Here is a 26,215-nt window from a genome sequence, read left to right as displayed (position 1 = left end):
AAAAATTTGAATGTTCCTCTGGCGGGCAAGTGCATTAGGAGATTGCACTCAATGAGATTATAGCGTTCTCTTATCAGCCGACCATTTAGACCTAATTCTTTTAATGAGCAAATTTATATTATCGTCTCACCGACGGTGAACCGGCTCAATAAAAACAAAGTTGTCACAAAGTTCGTTGAACAGACGGCGACTTGTGTGCAAATACGATTTAAATATGCGTGACTTTTATTAAATCGCTTTTAAAATTAAACAAATAGAGCTGAGAAAATGGAATGAATTGTACAATATACATCGCTGGAGAAATGGAAGTGCGCTGAATGCTTAAATTCGTTGAAATGACCAATTGAGGCCATCAGTGTAGATTGAGTGATTAACTGCTCGTCGTCTCGCAATTCCGGCTCCAATTAGCCGGACTTTCCGTTCAGCATTCCGGACAGCTCCTGGGTGCCACCCTCCTCGGCGGTTTCTTGCGGCGCCGGCTTCTTGCCGAAGTTCTCCCCATCCTCGATGGTCTCCGGCATGGGTTTGTTAAGGGTCTCCGGCAAGAGCAGGGACAGCAGGCCAGCGGTGAGAGACAGTGCTCCGCAGATGATCAGCGGCAGCGGTCGCCAGATCTCGCCCAGCAGTTTTAGGTAGGGTGCCAGAATGCCACCCACGCGAGCCACCATGGAGGAGGCTCCCAGACCCACATTCCGCACCACAGTCGGGAACTGTTCCGCTGAGAATATGTAGATGGTTCCATACGACGAGGTAATAGCCAGCTTTCCTATCATGGCGCAGGCAACGATCAGCCAATTCATGTCGCTCGGCACGAAGATGGTGGCCAGCAGACTAATTCCGGCCACCATCATGGTACCGCACAGGATGGAGCGACGACCCCAACGGTTCAAAGTGAAGAGGAGCAGCGTATAGCCGGGAATTTCCACGGCACCAGAGATCATAAAGTTAACCAATTGGTTTCCACCCAGATTGTTGGTGTTCCACGACAGGCCGTAGTAAACGCCACTGTTCACAAACCAATCGAAGAAGATGAGCAGGGTTTTCCGTCGAAGATTCGGATAGCGCAGGAGATCGAACACAGTGGCCGCTGGTTGGGAGGCGGCCATCTCGTCCTGCTTCTTCTTTTCGGCCACCTCGTCCACCAGCTGCTCGTAGATTTCATTGGGCACCTCCACCTTGTTCTCCTTGGCCGCCTTCTCGATGATCACAAAGGCCTCATCCTTGCGACCCTTCATCAAGAGCCAACGGGCAGACTCCGGAATGATCCAGTAGTAGCAAAGGAAGAGCAGTCCCGGCAAGGTTATAGCAATCTGCAGCCAACGCCAGTCGTGGATGAAGTAGGCAAAGCCGGCCGTGAGCATAAAGCCCACGGAGAAGAACATCTGCATGGCCACGCCGGCAAAGAGGCGATACGAGGAGCCCACCATCTCCAGGGCGATGACATAGGCAACCAGGAAGACTCCCGAAGTGGTGGCGCCCACAATCATACGGGAAATCGTGTAGCTAAAGTATTCGGGTGCCACGGCAGCCAAAACGCCGAAGATTAGCTGAAGCACCAGTGAGGCGAAGAAGGTGGGCTTGCGTCCCAGCTTGTCGGACATCTGGCCAAAGATTAAGCTGCCCAGGAGCACGCCCAGCATGAATAACGAATCACTGGTGGCACTTAGCAGGCTTCGACTGCAGACCAGGTTCCACTCGGTCACCGCACTATTGAGATACTTGCTCCGATCGTAAACGTAGCTGGAACAGGTCTTGGTTTCGTTGCTGCTCCGTGGAATGCTGCCATTCAGGTACTCCTCCGTGTAATCCACATCGTAGTAGGAGCACCTTTCATTCTCCGGATACGATAGGTTCCACAGGTGGGGTGATAGTTCATAGATACTGCCATTTTCGTATGGCAGGGCACATCGGAAGTCGGGTTTGGCCAGCAGGAACACTCCGGCCAGCTTGTGGAAGGCGCAGACTATAGCCGGCAGGCAGAGAAGGTAGTAGATGCGCTTCTGATACGGACCGAATTCACCCAGGTGGGTGATGACGTCGTCGTAGCCCATTGGTGGAGCAGTGCCAGGTGTAACACCTGAGATTCGGCGTTGTCAACCGTCGAGTGTCGTACGATAACTGACTAGCAGCGGTTCAATGGTCGCGGCACCGTGACGTATGCGCAATATATTAACGCGTCTGGTTGCGTATACGCCCGATGAACCCGTTCGATTGTGCAACAATCTGGTTGAAAAACGGAACCAAGTTGCACCAGCACCAGCACCAGCAGTTGCTGCAGCAGCACTCTCCAGTACCGCAGTGAATCTCTGTCCAGCGAATCTCGGATTTTGGAGCGCGCGATCAACCGCTCGCCAGCTGCCTCAGTCTCAGACTGAAAACACAAAGAGCATCGAGGGTTCGTACGAACCCAGAACAGAACGTCCGCCTATCTGGCTGTGTCTGTGTGAGCGGTACGCGCCTATCTATCTACCAGTGTGTGTGTGGTGTGTAGAGCGTTCAACCCCGTAGCCAATCTATTGATCAGCGATCCGCATTAGGAAACTCTAAATAGAATCAATAACTTCCCATATCAGAATGGGGATGAAATCGGGGTGCCGGGCAGGCGGAGAAGTGGCAGCTGCCGCACTGATTTGGACATCGTATGATGTCAATTAGAGCCCGCAGGAACATCTTCTGACCAAAGAAAGTGTCCACCGATTGTGGTTCGATTCCAAATTTCAGCGTATCTGAGTTTATCTCATTTTAAACTAATAAATGAAAATTAATATGAATAAATGCTGTACATTTTGAAAATATTTGAATTCGATTTGAATAATTTAACTGGCGAAGTATACATATCCCAATATTGCGACCACGACTGTATGTTGATAAGTATTATATATGAGCTCCCCATATATGTACGTTTGCCTTCTGCTTATAGATAATACTAACTAACATACTCTTCCAAAAATTGCTCTTTCATTCAGACCGATTTCTCTTTAAAAAAAAAACGTATACTTCCGTTTCTTATCTGAAACATCGGCTGGTTTGTTTAAATATTAATTGAAAAGTGCAGAGAACATGTGGCAGTTCACTTGGTAAATGGTGCACTACAAATAGACGACACACTTTTCGAGCAGCCACGTAGGAAAAGATCAAGGTCAAAGTGCTCGCGAGATGTGAATAATGCAACATTATGCCCAAGAGCCCAAGAATCGTACGATTATGATTCGCATTCCAAGGCATATGAGTTCTTTCTGCAGCCAAAAATGATTGTTATAACTAAGTAGTATAACAAATCACTTGTTAATCTCGTGATTTATAGTACGGGTCCACATTTCAAATGAGAGTCTCGTGTTTTTGGGGCTGATAAGAGGCGACTACGAAAATAAACACAGCGGAAACACGTTTCAAAAATCCTAATGGAATGGCCAGACATTCTGTCCGGGTTTACGAGGGGTCAACGAGGAGGAGGGGTAAAGTTATTTAATCTCTGGAAAAGTACGTTTATTTCAAAATCATCTAAAGTTAAATAGGTATAGAAATAAATTATGCTGCAACACGGTATATTTTCCAGCTGATTTTCCTGGGAAAAACCTCCCCTAATCTTCGGAATTCGTAACCCTCTTTATAAGACCGCTCCTCACTGCCCGGCTAAATGCTAAAAGAGTTATGATCTATTTGTTGCTACCCATTGCTTTTCAATCTTAATTTTTTTTGCATGGTCTTTTTTTTTTTTTGGTTACGTGTGAGATTTCAAAATTTGTATATAATACTTGGTCTATGTTTTAAAGGTAAATGCCCTGCCTTTGGCGTGACCGAATTCTAGATGCCCTGTCTGTAATTTCTTGAAACTTTAAAGTTCAACACCAGCGTCTAACTATTACTTGTGGCCATTGGCTATGGTTGATCCATTTGTCTCGCCTGATCCCTTGAGTGGCTGCGCCTCTGGTGCTCTCAGTTCTTGGCCCGTTTCCAGGTAGACATCTGCCTTGGTCTTCTTGCCAAAGCGCTCGCCATCCGCGATGGTCTCCAGCATGGGCTTATTGTGCGTCTCCGGCAGCAGGAGGGAGAGCAATCCGGCTACCAAGGTCAGGGATCCGCAGATGAGCAACGGCAGTGGCTTCCAGATGGTGGCCAAGAAGTTGAGGAACGGTGCCATCATGCCACTGATCCGGGCCACCATAGAGGCGGCGCCCAGGGCCACATTTCTAACCACGGTTGGGAACTGCTCGGCGGAGAATATGTAAACGGTTCCATACGACGCCGTGATGGCCAGCTTGCCAAGCATGGCGCACGCGACTATGAGGGTGTGCATTCGCTGCGGAATGATGACCGTGGCCAGGAGACTGAGACCGGCCATCACCAGGCAGCCACACAGGATCGATCGCCGGCCCCAGCGGTTCAAGGTCAGCAGCAGGAATATATAGGCCGGGATCTCCACGGCTCCCGAGATGACGAAGTTCAGCAGCACATTGCCACCCAGGTTGCTGGTGTTCCATGAGAGACCATAATACACGCCGCTGGTCACCAGCCAGTCCAGGAAGATAAGCAGCGTCTTGCGCCGGAGATTGGGGTAGCAGAAGAGATCCCACACGGAGGGCGGTGGTCCCTCATCCAGCTCCTGATCCTCCAGCTTCTGCTTGGCCTTCTCCTCCGAGTTTTCTCCCTCATCGAGCAGCTCACTCAAAGCCTCATCGCTGATCTCCACCTTGTTGAATCGCGCCGCCTTCTGCATGTTGGCAATGGCGCAATCCTTACGTCCCTTCAAGAGCAGCCAGCGGGCGGATTCCGGAATGATCCAGTAGTAGAACATGAAAATTAGTCCGGGAAGCGTTAGAGCAATCTGCAGCCAGCGCCAGTCGTGGACAAAGTAGGCGAAGACCGCCGTCAGCATGAATCCCACGGAGAAGAACATCATGACGAAGATGCCGGCGTAAAGGCGCTTGTCCGGACCCACCATTTCCATGGCCACCACATAGGCCACGAGGAAAACTCCGGAAGTGGTGGCTCCCACCATCAGCCTGGCGAACGTGTAGGTGAAATATTCCGGAGCCACTCCAGCCAGAACACCGAACAGCACCTGGATGACCAGTGAGGCGAAGAGGATGGGTTTTCTTCCGTACTTATCGCTCAGTTGACCAAACACAATGCTGCCCAGAAGCACGCCCAGCATGAAGAGCGAATCACTGGTAGCTGCCATGAAATCCCTGCCACAAACCAGGTTCCACTCGGTCACCGCACTATTGAGGTACTTGCTCCGATCGTAAACGTAGCTGGAACAGGTCTTGGTTTCGTTGCTGCTCCGTGGAATGCTGCCATTCAGGTACTCCTCCGTGTAATCCACATCGTAGTAGGAGCACCTTTCATTCTCCGGATACGATAGGTTCCACAGGTGGGTGGGCAAGTCGTAGCTACTTCCATTCTCGAAGGGCAGGGCGCACCGGAAGTCCGGTTTGGCCAGCAGGAACACCCCGGCCAGCTTGTGGAAGGCAACTGGTATGGATGTTAGGCAGATGAGAAAGTAGATGATCTTCTGATAGCGTCCAAAATCACCCAGATGGATGATGGCCTCATCGTAGCCCATGGCTAAACTGCACACTCAACACTTTTGTCCAGAGTCCACGAATCTAAATATTAGATTCCGTTCGCGCAACTGACTTCGTCGAGTGGCGCCGGTATAATAAAACACCAAATCGGAAACGCTATGCTTTTTTGGCACAATCTCGTGATGTCGACGCACTCGCAAGTTTCCGAGAAATAGAGTGGACTCTCTGCTCCGTTGTGACGTGTACTTTGCTCCCTAGAGAGAGGGAGAGCGAGAATTCTCCGTCTCGGTTCCGGCAATTATCGGCCAACACGTGTTGCCCAAATATGTTGGCCAGGGAGAGGAAGTGAAACCGCGGTGGAAAAACAAGGGCACTTCGCGAAAGAAACCGGCAACCCGCTATCTAGATGCGTCACCTCAGGCCAACGAAACCGAACTGACTATCCAAACCAAACCAAGACCAAACCGAAGCCAAAAACAATAGCTCATGCCAACCGACAGGGACAACAGCAAAGGCGGCTATATATCCGACCCTCTCTGGTGCTCGGATATATCCGACTGTTTATGTTATATGCGAAAAGAAGAACGGCAAACAAACGCCGGCTGCATGCGCACTCTCAGTGGAATCGATATGGAATCGGGAGAGCGGGTCTCTAATACCAAGATAGCAATACCCAGATACAACCACTTCAGGCGGACGAGGAGAAGGTGGAGATATGACTAACATGGTACGGAGCCACCCCTAGTCGTTTTTGGTAGCAAATTACACCGATCCCCGGCCACTTACGGGGAAAGCCTCTACCAATTTCCATTTGCACAGCCGCTTGCAGCCAGGTAAGCCAGGTAAGTGGAAACTCGAATGCCTCATCCGATGGCAGTCGTTTGTCAATCAGGCGATCACGATCACTCAGACCTACGCGCTCTCTTTCACTTCCAATTGAGCTGCGCTGCGACAGACAGACAATTAAGCGGGTATTGCAAAAATACAAAGAAATGGTCGCAGTTGAGTCTAGCGACTAAGAGATACCCATTCTTGTTCGTTGAGATACCAGTTTTCATCAGCTAAAAGAACTTAGTTTCATTAGAAAATTATATCTTATAGTTAAGCAAGTACACCAAGTAACTTCAACTTTGAAATCTAGTATTACAAAGTTAGAAGGGTTCAACCATACTTACTTATAACTTATAACTTACTATAGTTAGTAAAACACAATATACCCCTGCGACAATTAATAAAGACGCTCCTGATTGAGCTCAATTAATAAGCGGGGCGCTGACCCATTATGAGAGCGAAAAATCAAAGACGGAAAATCGTACGATACAATGGCTCCTATTTCACACTCGTTTCTCGTTCATTCGCTAGTGTTATTTATCTAAATATTTGCAACAAAGGCTGGCGGAATATTTGATCCCCAGAATGCATCCAGGTGGTGGTGGTAGCTGGTAAAGTTAAGGACAGGAAAATAATTAGTCACCTCACTTTTTATTCATTAAACAACCCCTCTTGGAACTTTTACAAAGAGTACGGGCGGTATGTGGGAACCAATTGTCCTGCTCCACGTCACTAAACTTAAAATATATAGGGAACAAGAATATGAGAACGCACCGTTGTGCAGCCATCGAAATCTATATTTTGAAAAGTTGCCAAATCTTCTTGCTTTGCTGAAATAATTATAGTATAGTACTGAGAACTGAGTACAACACTATCCAACATTCTGACGGATAAACCACTGCGACTGTGGACCAGTCGTGATGCAGGTGTTGCAGAAGAGTGAACCACTCGATAACACCGCATTCTTAACCCATTCCATTCAAACTTGGCCATTTTCGTTTGCATCTTTCATAATTAAACTTAAAAACAGCACGATCAGCGGTGAATCTTTTTGAAGAGTATACTGTTTATATATACTGATATGCGGTGCATCTTAAATTACCATATTCCAAGCTTTAAGTTTAGAACTGGCTACACAAATAGGATAAGTAAAAACTACTGCATCTACGAAAATGAGTATCTTAAAAACCCATCTAACCATTATGGATTTGAAAAGTAACGCATATTTAAAATTAGCGCCAAAACTAATCTCTGGTCACACTGCAGGGCAGATTTTGCGCCCTAACTATCGGCAGCGGTGGTGGCACCTCTAGCGGTCAGCTGTTTTGCGCGTGCTTGTTGTTGTTTCGGTGCCGTTGCTTTTCGAAGTCGAAAATCCAAAAGTGGATTGTTGTGGATTTGATTTCAGTTCGACTCGACTCTCCAACGCGACGGTACGCGATTCGAGACGCTCGTGCTGGTCGCCTTCCGATCGCCGCTTGAATCTTAAATCTAAACTGTTAAAACCGAGGCAAACAAACACAACACCCAGCTGAAAATACTTCAAGTGTTACAAACTTTTGGAAATAGTGTATCGTGGCTATAAATTGCAAGTTCTAAATTCGAACCAAACAAAATCCACGCAGGAGATCGATTCCAAGTGGATTGCGCCTTCATCAATGTGTTCGTGTGCGTCCCCGGAAACATAATCCCCATTTGCCAGTAACTTACGCACGTACAGATTTCCAGCCGTCTTAAGGTAAGTGGCCAATATCTCTCTGGAGGAATAGGGGTAAGGGGATAACCGCCTGACAGCGAGTGGTGGTCACCTGTGAAGGCGGATTTGCTGCCTTTTGCTTTCTGTTGACTTGCGCTTTTCGCCTTTCCGCCTGACATTGGCACATTCTTGTCCACGAAAATTGGTTACCTATGTACAATATGCCAGTGTTGCAAACAAGAAATCGATTAGCAATCGCGGAAGTGACTGCACCCTACATATGAGTACTTTCAACTGGGAATCGTTTTTTGCACATAAACTAAACCAAAGTACAATTAATCATTACATTTTATTAATTTCTATACCAAGTAGTTACATAGAATTTAGCTCTTTTCTGGCTTTGGTAAACTTATTCTAACCATGACTCATATTTGTTTTGTTTGCCCTCCAATATTATTAGTTCTCTATAGAACAGGAGGTTCAAACAGAAAACGTGACCGTAAATCGAACAAAAGGAGTGCGCAGTCGCAACAGCAAATGTCACCACCATTCCTGCAATTCCCACAGCTGTCCTCCTACCACGCATCCTCATCCACATCCCGCACCCACAACCATGCACCCTATTCCATGTGTCCATATGTGTGTGTATGTACATAATTCTATTTATAGACAGGGGCCCATGTCAACGTCGTCAGTTCACAGTTGTTGTTGTTGTGTTTTTAAAGCAAACTCAAAGATAGTTTTGTGTCCCGACCATTTTAATTGAGTGCGGAAATGAGCAAACATTTCTTGGAGCCACACCCCCCTCCCTTCCCTGTCAACCAGGGACACAAGTGTCGTTCTCCCCGATCGACTGACTGGCCGTCTGATTTCCCATTCGAGGCACATTTCGTTTATTTATGTGGAAAATAGGGGCAGAGTAGGAGCTGGAGGAGCAGGGATGTGGACGCCGCTCCTGCGCATGCGTGTCCATGTTTGCAGACGTGCCCAACCTATTCTGAACACTTTAAAGCCAATTAAACGGGTTCGTCGATACCCTTTCATGTGGCCAGGGTATCTATATTTCTCTGGGGGGGTGAGGAATGTTGTCCTTGTTCACGGGAATCGGTGGCTAGAAACAAACAAGAATGTTTATATGGGTGCTAAAACTAACTTACCTATTTGCATTTCCCTTTAACCAAGACATTTTACTTTATAATAAATATTTGATGGATTTATTGAGGTATCACTGTATCATTTCACCTAATATTCGCACAAGGGTGTCGCGCATATAATTCCATATAATTCGAGATCCTTTGCGGTGCACTGGAGGAAGTCCTGTTGTTGTCCCTGTGCTGGCTGTCACTCAAGCCCCGTTCAACCCCCTTTCAAACCGACGTGACCTCCCCCTCGCCGGGTGGCAAGCAATTCCCAACACGCGCCACACAGCTGACAGGATCGCAGGATCACAATCCTGATCTCCATTGCCGTCCATTGTCAGCGCCGACAGCTGCCTATATGAATTATATGGAACCTTCGACGGGTTATACAGATATGTAGCCCAAAGTTTCTCGAATGGAGGCAAACCAATCTTTTTGGAGTGGCCAGCAGTTGGGCTCGAGATGCGTTAGACCAATTTGCATATAATACAAAAAGAGAAACACTGAAACGGCCGACGATTGTTCAAAGATTCGCAGTGAAAGTCAGCCAGAGTGTGTGGTTTAATTGCAGCTTTTGTTTTGATAGTCGATTAGCATAATTCCAGTTGTATTTTGCTTCTATCGTGGCATCGTTGATGGATTTTTTATGTACATGCCCCTCTTGTTTTATTCATGTACATTAGTTTTTTTTGGTTTGTCCAACGCAACACGTGCTTATAAAATATTGGATCAATATATGCAATGAAAGTTCCGTTTCAGTTTCCTGTTCAAAAATATATCAACGGTGATTCAAACTATATATTCGGAATACAGTTGTAAATATGATAAGATAGCACTCATTTTTAAACACTAAATAAATAAATTATTTCAAGCTTAAACTTCAACCACTTAACTAATGTGAATCATGTATGATGATAATGATACGACCATTTTTATAGTTACAGTAACATTTAAATTCATAATCCATAATCCCATAATCTGCAACTTTTTTGTCAAAAAATTTTACTTTCGTTTGATTAATGACTGTCAGTCTATTTATAACTTTTCAATCGTTAAACAATCATTTAAAACAAAGGGACTGAAAATAGATTTGCATAGCTATAGTTTTCGATGGGAAAGAGGCTCGACTTTCTGCAATTTGCTAGTTGTGTGGCCAATAAATTTGGTTATATTATTCTCATTACAACGAAACTGAATTATATTTACCTGCTATTTATTTTTCTGCCTAGCGTCAAACGGGTAATTGTGCTGGGGAACTGAGATAAGATTAAGTGTGAAACGATAACACATATTTGGGAACACCACACACAGGCCGCCCAAAAAAACAAAGGCTGGCTAACACAAAGCCCCCAATGTGACCCAAAATAAACGAAGTGATCCATGCTTTTTTCCCCCATGCTCACATATCCGCCAAGTGCAAAGTAACGACTTGCAGGTCCACACCATATGGAAAATCTGTGAACATGTGTCGTGGAAAATGAGTTATAGGGTCGTCACACAAATCCATCAACGTCTGTAAAATGACTTGGTTAATGGCAATGGCAATGGGAATGGAAATGGGATTCGGATCTGGGTCTGGGTCTGGATGTGGGATAGCCAGCGGTTAGCATTTGCATTTTAATTGCATCTCCGAATTGTAGGAAACGAGCAGCGTTAATTGCCGTTTGGCTCACAGGAAAAAAAAAAAACGCTTTTCAATTGTCGGTAGTTTTCCGGCTTTTTCGGATTTCTTTTGACTGGTCCGCATTAATTGGTTCCACTTGCTCGACGTTTAACTATCGACAGTCATTTCTTCGCCTTACATAATCCCCCTTCTCTACGCTTCATCTTTTTTTTTTAACAATTCCAAGTCGTTGAACCCGCACTGCAACTGAAAGCACTCGACTCGGCATTTGTGGGGCATATGAAAAACTTTAAACTAAACTAAAATACGAAAAAAAAAATTAAAAACAAAATCGGACAGGGATGGCAAAAATAACAGAGAAAGATTGAAAAACAAAACGCTACGAAAAACTTGTTTCGGTTGTGACTTTTGCGCATGCTCAGCGTTTTGCTTGCCAACGCTTTACGGTACAGTGAACTCTGGCCCCGTCACCGTTGCGTTTCCCGCTTTCGGTTAAGCGAAGCAAACTCTTGTTCCTGTGACGTTCGGGCCATAAATTTTACAGCTGCAACTTCTATTGTTGCAAGTGTAATTGCTTTTCGACCAATTTTCCCCCCACATTTTTTTTTTTTTGTTTTTTTTTGGGCTATTCGGATGGGCCAAGTTGGACCATTTAGCCCGAGTGACTCATCACTCTGAACCCATTTGGTAGTGGCTACTGGCAGCTGCAAAATCTGTGGCTAAAACAAGTTCAACTGGTTGCCCAGCGGATGGCTTCTAAATCCGTGCAGTCGCTACAGTTAGGGAAAGGCAGCTACTTAAATCGGGAATAATATGGAGTGTCTATCGAGATGATATTCAATTTCCATTATCATCTTCAGAATGTGGGTAATAATATATAGATACTTTTTATTATGTATATTCACATATGTCTGGGTCACCTTTGCACTTGATTGGGGTCACCTATTTACCATCACATCAGCTTACCCCCTTTTTATGTTGACTTCTGATTAAACTTCTTTTTAAACTTATTGAATAAAGTTAGTAAATTTTTGATCAGTGCACTGTTGACTTTTGTAGCCCCCGCGCTGCACAATCGCGATGCCGAATACGAACCTGAACCTGTCGCACCGTTAGCGCGTCCCTGTGCCTCCATCCTCGCGGACCCGGTTCCCGGGCTCCTGGATCACGTGAGCAGCCCGCCTTGACTGGTTGAACTTGATATTGATATCGGAAGATGGTCAAGGAACTGGCCGGAATGGCGAACGCAACTGGTTTTTGGGCTCATAGGAGATCGGTTCTGGCTGAACAATGCCAATCTGGCCAACAATGTCCATTGGATTCCGATGAAATGCTCATCCACACAAAACTGAACGATTCGCTAACGGGCTGCGAGTTGAGCTTCTTTCTCAGCGCTTTTGGCCTCAAATTGCCTCCAGTTGTTCATGGGTTGTAACCCAGGAAAGTGTCGCAATTATTACACAATTTTCGTGGTTTCGCCGTCTCGTTTTGACTTTGCTTTAATTTTCCTTTGTGTCTGAGATGTTTTGGTTTTCCACCGTTGTAGAATGGCATACGAGCTGTTTTTTTTTTCGTTATGAAATGATGGCAATTGTTTCGCTTGCAATATTATTTTTTGCTCTTCTCGTTTTCCTACTCTTTGTTTCGGGTTTTGTTTATACCGGGAAGTGGCACAAATATGCTATTCCAAAAGGGCTCTCAAAAGAAATGGGTCACCGAGCAGAGCCAGTCAGAAAATATGGTAATGGGTTAGATAACAAAAGCGTTTCTCAACTTTGTATGCCAACTGCAAGAAAATCCATAAACTGAGATGGGTTTAAATTGATAGAGATTCAATAAAATCAAATCATATGGGGTTACAAATTGAAATTTTCTCATAACATTTAATTGCCAACGCTTTGCTTCAGTTTTCCCCAATTATTTATAATTTTCCTCACAAGTTTCCTCATCCAAATCAATTGATCGTAGATCATCTTCTTTTCACATATCTTAAAGTTACGCCGCGAGACAAATCAAATAAACAACCTGTGTGTTGTTTCCATTAATTACTAGCTTTTCCCTTTTCAGCCCGATGGCAAGCAGCTTGCCCTTAACCGGCGTGTGCATTTCTTTAACTGTTTTCTCATTTTGACCATTTCCAAGGAGCATTGCGCAATGCAACAGAATGCATAACAAAGCGCATGCCAAAACAATAGGCGCATAACGAACATGATTATTAATTATTCAGCAAAGGCAACGGCAACAACGGTCATTTATTGTATTTGCTTTGGGTTTGGGTTGGGGCTTTGGTTTTGGTTTTATTTAGTTTTAGTTTTGGTCACCGCCCGCGGCTCTTTTGGCCAAACCGGAAGCTGAACCTCGTCGCTTGCAACGGTAGAACAGTTTTCCATGACACACACAGAATGACACGATTTTGTAAGCCATTTTAAACTGAAAATGAGCAGATCAGATACAAAATGTAAAAGGGGAAAATGCTTTTCGAAAACCACGTAAAAATTCATAAGGTATGACAGAAAATGTAATTCATTGAAAGTGATTCATACTTCAGTATGTGCGCTATGCACTTCTTATCGCAATGTAACGCTTATCATCACCTTTGAGGGCCAAGAAATGTGCAGTTACATCCTCTAATCAATTCCCCTTTTTTATAGTTCCTTATCGGAGATATGTGGTAAAATTATATTTGAAGCAAGACAAGCAACTTTTAGATGTAATCTTCTTAAATCCCGAATGTTAAACTACTAACTAGGGCATAATCAACTTGTACGAGTAAAGGGCGTGTGGAACTAATTAGCAAACAAATAAAATAAGTAACTAAAAAAGGAACTCAACAATTGTCAGGTGTGGGGTTCGAACCCACGCTCCCTCTCGAGAACCAGAGCTTAAATCTGGCGCCTTAGACCGCTCGGCCAACCTGACTGTGCAGAATCGTCGCCAAAAAAGCTATAAAACCAAACGGGGCTGCCATTTTCGTTCGGTCGTCGAATAAGTGGAAAAAGGGGTGTTTTTCCCCTCTATATATAGAATATGTATGTTGGATGTTAAGTACATGCATACCACTGTTTACCTGTTTGTTTGCATAGTGATTAGGTATTTTCACTACAGCATTCAGATGATGATGTTATCTCTGCTGCTTAATTATAAATATTTAATTACATTGTTGTACTATCCTTGATTGGAAGTTCAGGAAATAGGAGTCCTACGTCCACAATAATTTACACCCATTCGTACAGTTATTTATAGAATGCTTTGCTGCACTCGTGAATATATTTTTTTTTTTTTTGCAAATTTCTCTCTTATTTCGCTTTATTTCGTTTCGTTTCGTTTGTTGGTATTGATCAAGCGATTACAGAACAGCAGATAGGCATAAAATGGACTTAAGTTCCCCCTCCCCGCATCACTACCCTCTGGTTCTTCATGTACGTCACAGCCCGCTGAACTGCTCTATCCATCCATCTCATTTGCTTTTTAGAAAGCTTGCAGGAAAAGCTTTAGTGATGCCGCTATCAGATGCATCTCACGAATACGAATCGCTAATCCATCTCGGATTTTGTTTTCCTACTACCCTCACCCTAATCGCTTTGTTTACCAGAATTCGTCGAGGAGCTTTGAAGCTTGCTCTTAACCTAACCAACCCATGTAGCCCATAAAACCCCTTGTTGAATGCCCCAGTCAAGCAGCTGTTGCGTGTGAATAACTCAATTTGCCAATTGGACTGAAACATAGCCACGAGCATGGAAAATATATTCACTTATGCATACATACAATTATTCATAAATACATACGTCTGCGGTCAGCAGTTTCCCTTGATTCTTGTATAGCACTGGGAATCTCAACTAATGTTGGTATATTTTTATTGTTCGAATTAGTAAAAAAAATATTGCAAAATAGTTAGGAATTAACATTCATATCTCAAGATCTACGCGCTTGACCCCTGCTGTACGTATATATTATGTATGTATGTGTAGTTAAATCCGGAAGTTGTTATTCACGCCGCTGCATTGCCGCGAGGCGACTTCCTGGTGCAACATGGATCGGCTGCCATGACTCCGTCGTCGCACTTGAGGCAAGTGCCACGGGTGCCATTGTTTGGTCCCGCTCCCAAATTGGGGCACAAACAAATAAAACCTTTTGAGTGCGGGGTATAAAATGTGCCTGGCACGCAGCTGGAATTATTACTGTGCCACCCAATCCGTCGCCATCGGTAATTGCGGATTCGGCGCAGTTGGCAGCTAACGAAGCCGAATGCCGTAAACGATACGATATGCTGGAGAGGCACGATGAGCAGCAACCCTGTGTTTCCATGCGGGGCATCCTGCCCAGAATCCGGCAATCGGCAGTGCATGTCGCGCGTTTGCTGCAGTCGTCACGCCACGTGTGTCCCCGTGTCTCGTCCTCTTATAATTCTCAATCGGTTTTTTGTTATTTTTGTTGTTTTTCGGGGCGGTTGCCCGAATCGTAGAACTCGGTTACTGGGTGAAAAACTGCACGGCAACAGCAGCAGCTGTGGCAACATCATCATTATCATCATCATCGTCTTAGCAAAAGCAGCAACAATAACAGTTGCATTTGATGTCAAAAGTTCAGCATCATCGCAAGCGATTTCCCAGTTATATATATAAAGCATATATCTCGACACGCGTCTGCTTTCGATCCACCATTGTGTTTACCTCTTAATGTAGGTCAGAAATTGGCATAAATTGTGCAATGGCCGCAAACTAATCGAGAAAACTCAATTAAAAGTGAAAAGCTGCATCTCATTGGATAATCTAGTGGATGGGCCAAAGTTTGCCAGCTAGTGAAAGAAAGTGTTTAATCGATAGTGAAAAGCGGCAAAGTGAAAATCAATTGTCACTGCCCGTGCAGCATTTGTGGTAGTCAACAAATCAGCAAACTCTACTTAGCAGTATTCAGTATTTATTCGCATCCCAAACGGTTTCGCATACAGTCAACCCCCGTGGTGACTCACCCAGCACCCTTATACGCACTCACCCCCTTATTCCACTTTCCTGGGTGCCAAAGTCTTTGCTCCAGTGCATTGCACTGCAATTAACCTATTGAGGAGTTTGGCCTGCAGTTGGGGACCCCAAAATGGATTTCTATGCCAATAACAATCCAGTGCACTCGGCCAGCACGGGTGAGTTCAATTAACTTGGCTTAATTGCCAAGACAATCTTATCGCCAGACATTATTTCGATTGAGTGCTGGCTGTGGCTTATTTTTAAGCAATTCTTTTGTGATCTAGAATAAATGTTGATTGGGTATCGTAATAATTAAAACATTCGTGCGAGAGCGTAATTCAAATGCATTTAGTTTGTGCAACTGATTGGTAATTTAATTGATTGAAATATTGCATTTTTTTTAGGAAGTGGGGTGAATCCTTATTAATGTGTTAAGAAAGTCGATGTTTTATAAAGCAAAGATCTTGAAAGCAACTTTATAACAACTAGTTCTTCTTCATTCTTATAAAATGCACTAACAGTTTAGTGACTTTAGTGGTTACTATGCAACTTGTGATTAATTCTAGAATAGACAATGACGAATGCCTGCCAAAAAGTAATGAAAACAAACAGGCGCGTTTTCCAAAAGCAGAGAAAATTACAATAATAAAAAGCTGGCACGCAACAAGGTTTTCCTATTTTTTTTTTGGTCGACGGAGGAGGGCGAGTAAACATGATGATATCACACCCAACAGCACCCACTCCGTCCAATTTTCGCAAGTAAACATTGTCTACTCTCTATTCCTTTCAAGAAAATCACGCAGAGGCGTCTGCTTTGCGGGCTTAGCTTCTGGCTAATTGCTATTCGGACCTGGTTTTGTATGTAGGCTTGGGTTAGGGTTTAGCGGGTCGTGGGTTCATTGCATGTGCTCGGATTACGTATACGCACGGTGGGCCCTGGCCAAAACCAAATAAGCCGGTTAGCTGCAGCAGGTGTCGCCCGCCCATTCGGGTGGCTCTTTCAGGCTGCACTTCATCATTTAGGGAGCACAAAAGGTTCGTTTGGTCTGTCCGGCTTCACATTTCATAAGCTTCTTGAACATGACTTGGCTGTTTCTCCAGTTCTTCCAGTGCCCCTCCCAGCTCATCATCTGCCTTTTGGAGGCCTCCGTCCGCTGTGTGTTCTTGATTTTTTCCACACCTTCGCTCGCTTCTGCCCATGTCCATTGTCAATGTCGCCTTGAAGCATTTCCTCTGCCGTCAAGTCATTTGCCGCTTCCACACTTGGTTGCCTGCTCTTCACTCAGAGAAAATCGTGTCCAAAAACAATCGGAAACTAAAGATTTATGCTCTATGGTACATATATGCTACCATGCTGTTCTCATTGAAATTAAGTATGTGTGTTTATGATCCTCAATAAAATTGGGCTATTTTTAATTAAATATAATGTGGCAAGTAATACAATGTTGAATCCGGAAAGTGCACTTCGCATAGTGCCGCCTTGGGTGGAGAAAAGAGTGAGAATGTGGGGGAACTTGGAGCCTGGATTTCCATGCCTGGTCGTCGCCAAGAATGCAGCCGGGCCAGTTCTTCTGCCCCCCATAAACGGCCATCAAATGCTGTCTTCTCTGTTTTTGCAGACCTCCATCGCTTGGTTCCTAGGCAACTTCTCGCTTTTCTTTTTTTTTATTTCATCTTTTGCATGCACTGTGTGTGCTTGTTTTTTGCGCAATTTGTAATTTATGCCGCTATCTCATGCTGGCAGCAGTTTCGAGTGGCCCAGCCCATATGGAAAGGCGGAGAGGACTGAAGAGCACATGACTGGTGGCCCAGGAGGAGAAGAAGGCGACAACGTGGCCGTGATTGCGGCTGTCTTGCATATGGAACAGTGTGTGGAACATAGCCCCAACTCCATCGCCATGCCAATCATTATTTTTTGCTCTGTGCATAATCAAGATTATGTTAAATTGTCTGAGTAATTGTTGTTAATTTGCCTGGGCGCATTATAAAGCGATTTCAACCATATGTCTGGGGTTAAGCTCCGCTTTCTTTCTTTCTGGCCACAAACTGGGCTAATTATGATGGATACATTGCAGCCCATAAATTGTTTACAACACTTCGCTATCAGCACGAGATTGAAGTTTCATTTAATATCCACCCTAATGCTACTTAAGCCAAATAGTTGGAGAAGAACTGAGGCAACATGACTCACTCATATGGGTCGATAAGACTAAGTTGTTAATGCAATATGTTTTGTTTGTCGTGACATAATTTAAATGCAAATGTTTGGAACTGAAAGGTAGCCATGAGTCAGCATATAATAGATAGGAAATAGAATCTGGTTAGATGATTGTTTGCACTTAAGAACTTTATAAACCAAATAAATGATTACAATGGCTCATCAGAAATAACAGTAAAATTAAATGTAACAACTGAATTGTAAATGGGACATTATTTTCCTAACAAAACAAATCTGTTTTCCATACATCTGTCCACGTTAAACGTTTTCTAAGTGATCTATTCGAAAAACTCCCACACACAAAAACTAGTATCTCAGCATCTTTAGAATCTATCTTTTTCTCTCTCTCTCTCTCTCTCTGATTCTCTGTTTGGTTCTCATCTGTCAAAGCAGAATCGTCCCACCGACCAAACTGACTCATTTCGCAAAACAAACAGTGGCTTAACAATCATTTAATAATTTAGCACTTTGCGGCAAATTTATCTTGATGAATGCGGGAGAATGAACTGAGAAAGCTATTGTTTTCCCCTACAAAATTCGAGAGCATTTTGTCGCCCTAACATACATATGTATGTGTGTACATAGTTACATGGAACTCTGAATGCAGAGCACTATGGATAGAGATCGGGGGAGGAGGGAAAAAGGCACCATTAACCTAGCGAGCGCTGAATAAATGGATTTCACCTTGACGCTCTCGCCAAAACAATAATTCCAACGTCACTGTCTCGCTTACCGAAATCAGATATCGGTCGGGGAAGGTACATACATATATGCAGATATATGCATATATAGAGCTATAGCTCCAGAGCTACACGGCTGTAAATGGGAACTTGCGGTTTTCTTAAACGTTCGTATATGTGTATATACATATAAGTGATGCTAGTTGTTTGGCAAATCGCATAACAAGGTCATACACCTGGGATCAGTTGGATATATGCAGCTATTCTATGGTAAATAGTAGTACATAAGCTGTTCAAACTTTATAGAAGTGAGAACTCAAGAGAAGGTAGAGCCAAGTGAGCATCGTCTAATTTTCGTTTATCTCTAAACTGCCAGGCAGTTACTATTATTTTAACCGCGTCTGTGGCCGGGGGGCTTATCAACGGGTCTACTCACACAACGCCCATGAGTCAGAAGGCAGAAGGCAGTGCATGACCAAGAAAGGTAAGCAACGAATAGACATAAACGAAAGGCGAAATGAACGGAGGCAGACGAAAAACAGAAACTGCCACAGCGACAGCAGCAGTTAAAGAACAATGGTATCCATATGCCAGGGAGTCGAAGGTACTGCCTAAGCCAGTACCAGTTCCTCAGTTCCTCACTGCCTCAGTTGTTCAGTTCTCAAAAGAGAGAGATATTGAGAGAGCCGCAGAGAGGAAGGTAGATAGTTAAAATGGCCATAAAACACCGGCACCGGTAGTAGCCCTAATGACTTGCCGAGAGTCACACACAAATCTCTCCAGCCAGCCGATCGCTCCACTCCACTCTACACCACACCACACCACACCACTCACTTGTCTTTCCACACTCGACCAGTGTGGAGCGTTGGTTGTACCTGGCCGGAATCCCAGTTCCTCGGTTCTCTCTGTGTTGGCACTGCGAGGTAGATAAGATTTTTCGCATTGATATTGTCCCGCGCCATACGCTTGTACCTGACATAATAAATGTAAAAGCTAAACTTTTGAAATTGCCCATTGGCTTGATTCGGTATATAGTATAGTGTTTTTTTTTTCTGTTTCCCCTTTGCAGTGCGCAAAATGTTGGAGGACACCCAACTGGTGTGGGTGCGAGATGCCGCCGAGGGCTATATACAGGGTCGGATCACCGAGATCGGCGCCAAGGAGTTCGAGGTTACGCCCACCGATCGCAAGTATCCGAAGCGCACGTGTCACTTCGATGATATCCACTCTTCGTGCGATGGACCCCAGGATCACGATGACAACTGTAAGTATCCAAGTTGCCAAGTCTAGCACGTATTATTATATAAGTTGGGCAGAAAAGTTTAAGAACGAATAAAATCTACTGCACTTGAACTTTCCAATTCCACTTGGAATTGGAATTAACTACTTTTCTTTATTCCCTATAAAAATAAAAAAAAAACATTTACCGCGAAGAATCATTTACGTGAGTCTAGAAAGCGAAACCATATTAAAAGTTAAGTAGGGTAAAGATTAAGATTTCGAACGTCAGTGATCTTAAATGAATATCAGGGCTGCGAGGCACATTCCTAACTGCAACGGGTAACGATCTTATCTACCAACCCGATAAGATGGCTTTCACATTAAAGATACCATTTATTTAGAGCGAAAATTTTCAGTGAATTAGCTTCAAATTGAATGAAAGAAACTGAGGGTAATTGTATGGGACAGATCTGGCAAAATGCTGTGTATTTTTCGTAACCCTCGAATGGGGTAATCGTTAGCTACGCTTGCTTACCTGACCTCCGAACCCTGCAGACAGGCGAGTGAAAGTGGTCGGGGCCATAAAACCAGTACAATTTTTAAGCGTTTTACTCTAACCCAAATGATTTTATGTTTCAGGCGAACTCATGCTGCTCAACGAGGCCACATTTCTGGACAATTTGAAAACGCGTTACTACAAAGACAAGATCTACGTGAGTATTCGAAATGAGAACGAACGAAAATGGAACCATGTTAAGAACTTGAATTGCAGACATATGTGGCCAACATACTAATCGCCGTGAATCCGTATCGTGAGATAAAGGAGCTCTACGCACCCGATACCATCAAGAAGTACAATGGTCGTTCCCTGGGTGAACTGCCTCCTCATGTCTTTGCTATTGGTAACTAGAATTGATATTATTATATTATAGAAAATAGTAACCGATTCCCCTACCAACCTATAGCGGATAAAGCCATACGCGATATGCGGGTATACAAATTGTCCCAGTCGATCATCGTGTCCGGAGAGTCCGGCGCCGGCAAGACGGAGTCCACCAAATACCTGCTCAAATACCTGTGCTATTCGCACGACAGTGCCGGTCCCATAGAGACCAAGATATTGGATGGTAAGTGTTTAATATTGGCGAATGCTTGAGGAACAGCTCCTAATGATTGCACTTCCGTAGCCAATCCCGTGCTGGAGGCCTTTGGCAATGCCAAGACAACCAGAAACAACAACTCCTCGCGATTTGGAAAGTTCATTGAGGTGCACTACGATGCCAAGTGCCAGGTGGTCGGTGGTTACATATCGCACTACTTGCTGGAGAAGAGTCGCATCTGTACGCAGAGCGCCGAGGAGCGAAACTATCATGTTTTCTACATGCTCCTCGCCGGAGCTCCGCAGCAGCTGCGCGATAAGCTGAGCTTGGGCAAGCCAGATGATTACAGGGTAGGTCTATCCCAACAATCGTTCTGAATCGTTCTCTTTTCATGGTTTCAACTTTCCTTGGCAGTATCTCTCTGGCTGCACACAGTACTTTGCGAACGCCAAGACGGAGCAGCTAATACCGGGCTCACAAAAGTCGAAGAATCACCAGCAGAAGGGTCCACTTAAGGATCCGATTATCGATGATTATCAGCACTTCCACAACCTTGACAAGGCCTTGGGTCGTCTGGGACTCTCGGATACGGAGAAGCTGGGCATCTATTCGCTGGTGGCAGCTGTGCTCCACCTGGGCAACATTGCTTTCGAGGAGATACCCGATGATGTGCGCGGTGGCTGCCAGGTTTCGGAGGCTTCGGAGCAGTCGCTGACTATCACCAGTGGCCTGTTGGGTGTAGATCAAACTGAGCTGCGCACTGCCCTGGTATCCCGAGTGATGCAGAGCAAGGGAGGCGGCTTTAAGGGCACGGTTATCATGTAAGGATCATCGAATTTGAAGAGATCTATCTGGTAATCATTTAATGACTCACAAAACCATCATTCTTGCAGGGTTCCTCTAAAGATCTACGAGGCAAGCAATGCTCGGGATGCCTTGGCCAAGGCCATCTACAGTCGACTATTCGATCGCATTGTGGGCCTGATCAACCAGAGCATTCCCTTCCAGGCTTCAAACTTTTACATCGGCGTGCTCGATATTGCTGGATTTGAGTACTTCACGGTGAACTCCTTCGAGCAGTTCTGCATCAACTACTGCAATGAGAAGCTGCAGAAGTTTTTCAACGATAATATATTGAAAAACGAGCAGGAGCTGTACAAACGCGAAGGCCTCAATGTGCCCGAGATCACTTTCACGGATAACCAGGACATCATCGAGCTGATCGAGGCCAAGTCGAATGGCATCTTTACGCTGCTCGACGAGGAGTCCAAGCTTCCGAAGCCCTCGTACTCGCATTTCACCGCCGAGGTGCACAAGTCCTGGGCGAATCACTATCGCCTGGGTCTGCCGAGATCATCGCGACTAAAGGCCCACCGCACTCTGCGCGATGAGGAGGGCTTCCTGGTGCGTCACTTTGCCGGAGCTGTGTGCTACAACACGGAGCAGTTCATTGAGAAGAACAACGACGCCCTGCATGCTTCGCTGGAGGGTTTGGTCCAGGAGTGCGATAATCCCCTGCTGCAGACCCTTTTCCCTTCGGGAAGTAGTACTTCGGTTCGTGGAAAGCTTAACTTTATATCCGTGGGATCTAAGTTCAAGACTCAGCTGGGCGAGCTAATGGAGAAACTGGAGCAGAACGTAGGCAACGCAATGGACTTTTAACCAAAATCGAAATTTAATTAATGTTACCTTTCAGGGCACCAACTTCATACGCTGCATCAAGCCCAACAGCAAGATGATCGACCGACAGTTTGAGGGCAGCCTGGCGCTGGCCCAACTGAAGTGTTCGGGCACAATTTCGGTGCTGGAACTCATGGAGCACGGTTATCCATCGCGTGTTCTCTTTGCCGATCTCTACAGCATGTACAAATCGGTGCTGCCGCCGGAACTTGTTTCACTGCCGGCGCGCACCTTCTGCGAAGCCATGTTCCAGTCCCTCAATCTGAGCGCCAAGGACTTCAAGTTCGGTATCACCAAGGTCTTCTTCCGGCCTGGTAAATTCGTGGAGTTCGATCGCATCATGCGCTCTGATCCGGAGAATATGCTGGCCATAGTGGCCAAGGTCAAGAAGTGGCTGATTCGATCGCGTTGGGTCAAGTCCGCTCTGGGAGCCCTCTGCGTGATCAAGCGTAAGTAGTCACCAAAACTACTTTATATGACCTTTTGTGTAATTTTCATTACTTCTCTTCCCTAGTGCGTAATCGAATCATCTACCGCAACAAGTGTGTTCTAATAGCCCAGCGTATTGCACGTGGTTTCCTGGCCCGGAAGCAGCATCGCCCACGCTACCAGGGTATTGGCAAGATCAACAAGATCCGGACTAACACCCTCAAGACAATCGAAATAGCAAGTGGACTGAAGATGGGTCGTGAAGAGATTATTAGCGGGGTAAACGATATCTATAGGCAGATCGATGATGCCATCAAGAAAATCAAGGTAAGTTATGATAAATGCCAGTTCTAGTCCCTTACTGAATACCTAATCTAAAACAGATGAATCCACGCATTACTCAACGGGAAATGGACTCGATGTACACCGTGGTCATGGCCAACATGAACAAGCTAACAGTTGATCTGAACACCAAGCTTAAGGAGCAGCAACAGGCCGAGGAGCAGGAGCGTCTGCGCAAGATCCAAGAGGCCCTGGAGGCCGAGCGGGCCGCCAAGGAGGCGGAGGAGCAGCGCCAGCGCGAGGAAATCGAAAACAAGCGACTGTGCGTATTAGTTTTTATTAGATATAAGTTTTTAACTAACTTCCCATCGAAAATCAACAGAAAAGCGGAGATGGAAACACGACGAAAGGCAGCGGAAGCTCAGCGCCTGCGTCAAGAGGAGGAGGATAGACGTGCCGCCTTGGCGCTGCAGGAGCAGTTGGAAAAGGAAGCCAAGGATGATGCCAAATACCGGCAGCAGCTCGAACAGGAACGTCGCGATCACGAGTTGGCCCTGCGTTTGGCCAACGAGTCCAATGGCCAGGTGGAGGATAGTCCACCAGTTATACGCAAGTATGTGATTATGTGGTCAAAACCTAGTACAAGTTACAAGGCCAGAAATAATTGGGTAATGTTTTTATTATGATTTCCGTACATTGAAACAGTAATTGGGATGTTACAAAAATAATACATTTTCTATTTAAATATTAGGATATTATCAGATTTGGCCTGTTAGGTTGTCCATTTAAATTGTATATATAATATATATTAATTATTTTTTTAAACTCACCAACTTTTTCCTTTTCCCCCACACGGAATCCACTCCACACTTTCCACAACCAAACACCACCACCCAACACCCACTCCAACCCAACGAACACAACACAGTGGTGTCAATGACGCGTCTCCCATGGGCCCAAACAAATTGATCAGGTATAGCACGCTTTATGAATTACCTATGTCTACCACTCTTGTAAATTTTGTCAATCTTTTCTTGCTTTCCCAAAAACACTAATTGGATAATGAATGAATACCATAAAAAAAAAAAAAACAAATCAACAAACAATTCTTTATTACTACTTTTTAACTTCTTTACTTTCTGTATATTTTTGAACAAGTTTTTCACAAGTTGTGTCAAACATTGCTTCGCGGTACTTGAATAAGTGAGTTGGTGCTGGTTTTGAAAACATTTCATACTAACTAAATTACTAACACCTAAAGTAATAAGCTCGTGCCCACTAATTCAAATCATCTGTAGCCTATACTACTACTAGCAAACTCCCATTGGCTTTTAGTTGTTGCCTTTCGATTCTCCTACTTATATTTGATGCCATCAATGACTCACTTTGTTTGCTTGCGCTGAATATATACATATGTACATATCTTTGTAAAAAGAATTTAATTGAAAATGATGCTAATTGTTCTTGCGATTCCTGTGCCAGATCCGAAAATGTTCGAGCCCAACAACAGGCCCTGGGCAAGCAGAAGTACGACTTGTCCAAGTGGAAGTACTCGGAGCTGCGTGATGCTATCAACACGTCCTGTGATATTGAGCTGCTGGAGGTAAGTCTTCAAAAGGAATTGCTCACTTAACACTTGGATTAATCCCATGATTTTGCAGGCCTGCCGTCAGGAGTTCCATCGCCGCTTGAAGGTGTACCACGCCTGGAAGGCAAAGAACCGCAAGCGCACCACCATGGATGAAAACGAGCGTGCGCCACGCAGCGTTATGGAAGCTGGTAAGTAAATAGCACTGAAATCTATATTTTATTTTATAATCCTATCAACCATATCGATTGCAGCCTTCAAGCAGCCGCCTTTGGTTCAGCCAATCCAGGAGATTGTGACCGCCCAGCATCGCTACTTCCGGATTCCCTTCATGCGAGCCAATGCGCCGGACAACAGTGAGTGTTCGCCGCGACTATAAAATAATGAAATATTCAAAGTTTAATGATAAATCCCCTGCAGCCAAGCGCGGCCTGTGGTATGCCCACTTTGATGGCCAGTGGATCGCACGCCAGATGGAACTGCATGCGGACAAGCCGCCAATTCTACTGGTAGCCGGAACGGACGACATGCAGATGTGCGAACTGAGCCTGGAGGAGACGGGTCTGACGCGCAAGCGCGGCGCCGAGATCCTGGAGCACGAGTTCAATCGCGAATGGGAGCGCAACGGGGGCAAGGCTTATAAGAATTTGGGTGCGGCAAAACCGAATGGGCCGGCTGCAGCAATGCAGAAACAACAGTAGACCCCCAATACGACAAACAGGCACTGCATTGATCAAATACGTTGCCGTTTCGATGGTCAATAGGTCAAAATTGGTAACTAACGAAACTCGAAAATAAGTTTTTGTCAGTCAAATTTTACGGAAAGCGACCACGTCCATAAAACATTTTTAGTAAATATAACTATATTTGATTAGAAATGTGTATCCTTTAATTTGGATTCCGATCCCATTTGCCCAATCATTTTGTGCGCGCCCGGACTGTTTTTGGGGGCCTTATACACTTAGCTATACAAATATATATCTCTAATTAAGTGAATCTTATGATGTAAAAGGAAACGGCAAGTTGTATTTAGTATTTAACTAATTACCATTTAAATTGTGTATTTAGTTCACTGCGATGTATTTACATAATTGAATATATATATATATATATTTTACAGTATTTTAAAAATAAATATTTGAAGTGAATATTTGAATCAAAATGAAATATGAAATATATGAGAACTTAAACGTAACTCAAAATTACCCCTGAGCTTAGTGTGAACGAGTCGATTTATT

General features: G+C 44.7%; 3 protein-coding genes and 1 non-coding gene across 14 annotated transcripts; 1 reads left to right on the top strand and 3 right to left on the bottom strand.

The window, feature by feature from the left end:
- Positions 1 to 203: 203 nt before the first annotated feature.
- Positions 204 to 2,736, bottom strand: Orct (Organic cation transporter). 2 transcript variants are annotated; one of them, NM_079755.2, is made up of 1 exon: positions 204 to 2,736. In NM_079755.2, the coding sequence occupies exon 1, from the start codon at positions 2,049 to 2,051 to the stop codon at positions 405 to 407; it is 1,647 nt and encodes a 548-aa protein (NP_524479.1). In that variant the 5' UTR covers positions 2,052 to 2,736; the 3' UTR covers positions 204 to 404. The 2 variants fall into 2 exon arrangements, with proteins under 2 accessions (NP_524479.1, NP_001262908.1); NM_001275979.1 differs by having other exon boundaries at positions 204 to 2,357.
- A 531-nt stretch (positions 2,737 to 3,267) lies between these two features.
- Orct2 (Organic cation transporter 2) lies at positions 3,268 to 5,967 on the bottom strand. Of its 2 annotated transcripts, none has more exons than NM_001275978.2 (1): positions 3,268 to 5,967. In NM_001275978.2, exon 1 carries the CDS (start codon positions 5,564 to 5,566, stop codon positions 3,863 to 3,865), a length of 1,704 nt encoding a protein of 567 aa, NP_001262907.1. In that variant the 5' UTR covers positions 5,567 to 5,967; the 3' UTR covers positions 3,268 to 3,862. The 2 variants fall into 2 exon arrangements, with proteins under 2 accessions (NP_001262907.1, NP_651238.2); NM_142981.3 differs by having other exon boundaries at positions 3,720 to 5,967.
- Positions 5,968 to 7,762: 1,795 nt separating this feature from the next.
- Positions 7,763 to 26,170, top strand: jar (jaguar). Of its 9 annotated transcripts, none has more exons than NM_001014650.3 (18): positions 7,763 to 8,097; positions 19,747 to 19,941; positions 20,538 to 20,611; positions 20,671 to 20,800; positions 20,864 to 21,025; positions 21,086 to 21,348; positions 21,413 to 21,819; positions 21,892 to 22,636; positions 22,695 to 23,127; positions 23,193 to 23,434; positions 23,491 to 23,711; positions 23,772 to 24,002; positions 24,318 to 24,362; positions 24,548 to 24,592; positions 24,872 to 24,992; positions 25,051 to 25,168; positions 25,232 to 25,333; positions 25,398 to 26,131. In NM_001014650.3, the coding sequence occupies exons 2-18, from the start codon at positions 19,755 to 19,757 to the stop codon at positions 25,676 to 25,678; spliced, it is 3,807 nt and encodes a 1,268-aa protein (NP_001014650.2). In that variant the 5' UTR covers positions 7,763 to 8,097; positions 19,747 to 19,754; the 3' UTR covers positions 25,679 to 26,131. The 9 variants fall into 9 exon arrangements, with proteins under 9 accessions (NP_001014650.2, NP_524478.4, NP_001014647.2 ...); NM_001275976.1 differs by lacking the exon at positions 7,763 to 8,097 and adding an exon at positions 19,508 to 19,600; NM_079754.4 differs by lacking the exon at positions 24,548 to 24,592 and having other exon boundaries at positions 25,398 to 26,170.
- On the bottom strand, positions 13,654 to 13,737 carry tRNA:Leu-TAA-4-1 (transfer RNA:Leucine-TAA 4-1). The gene has a single exon. It is a non-coding gene; the product is annotated as a tRNA-Leu (tRNA).
- Positions 26,171 to 26,215: the final 45 nt, after the last annotated feature.

The sequence above is a fragment of the Drosophila melanogaster genome, chromosome 3R (genome assembly GCF_000001215.4).
Source record: "Drosophila melanogaster chromosome 3R".
Lineage (NCBI taxonomy): Eukaryota > Metazoa > Arthropoda > Insecta > Diptera > Drosophilidae > Drosophila > Drosophila melanogaster.
Note: the sequence above shows the minus strand (reverse complement) of the source record. Positions and strands in the feature narration are given on the sequence as shown.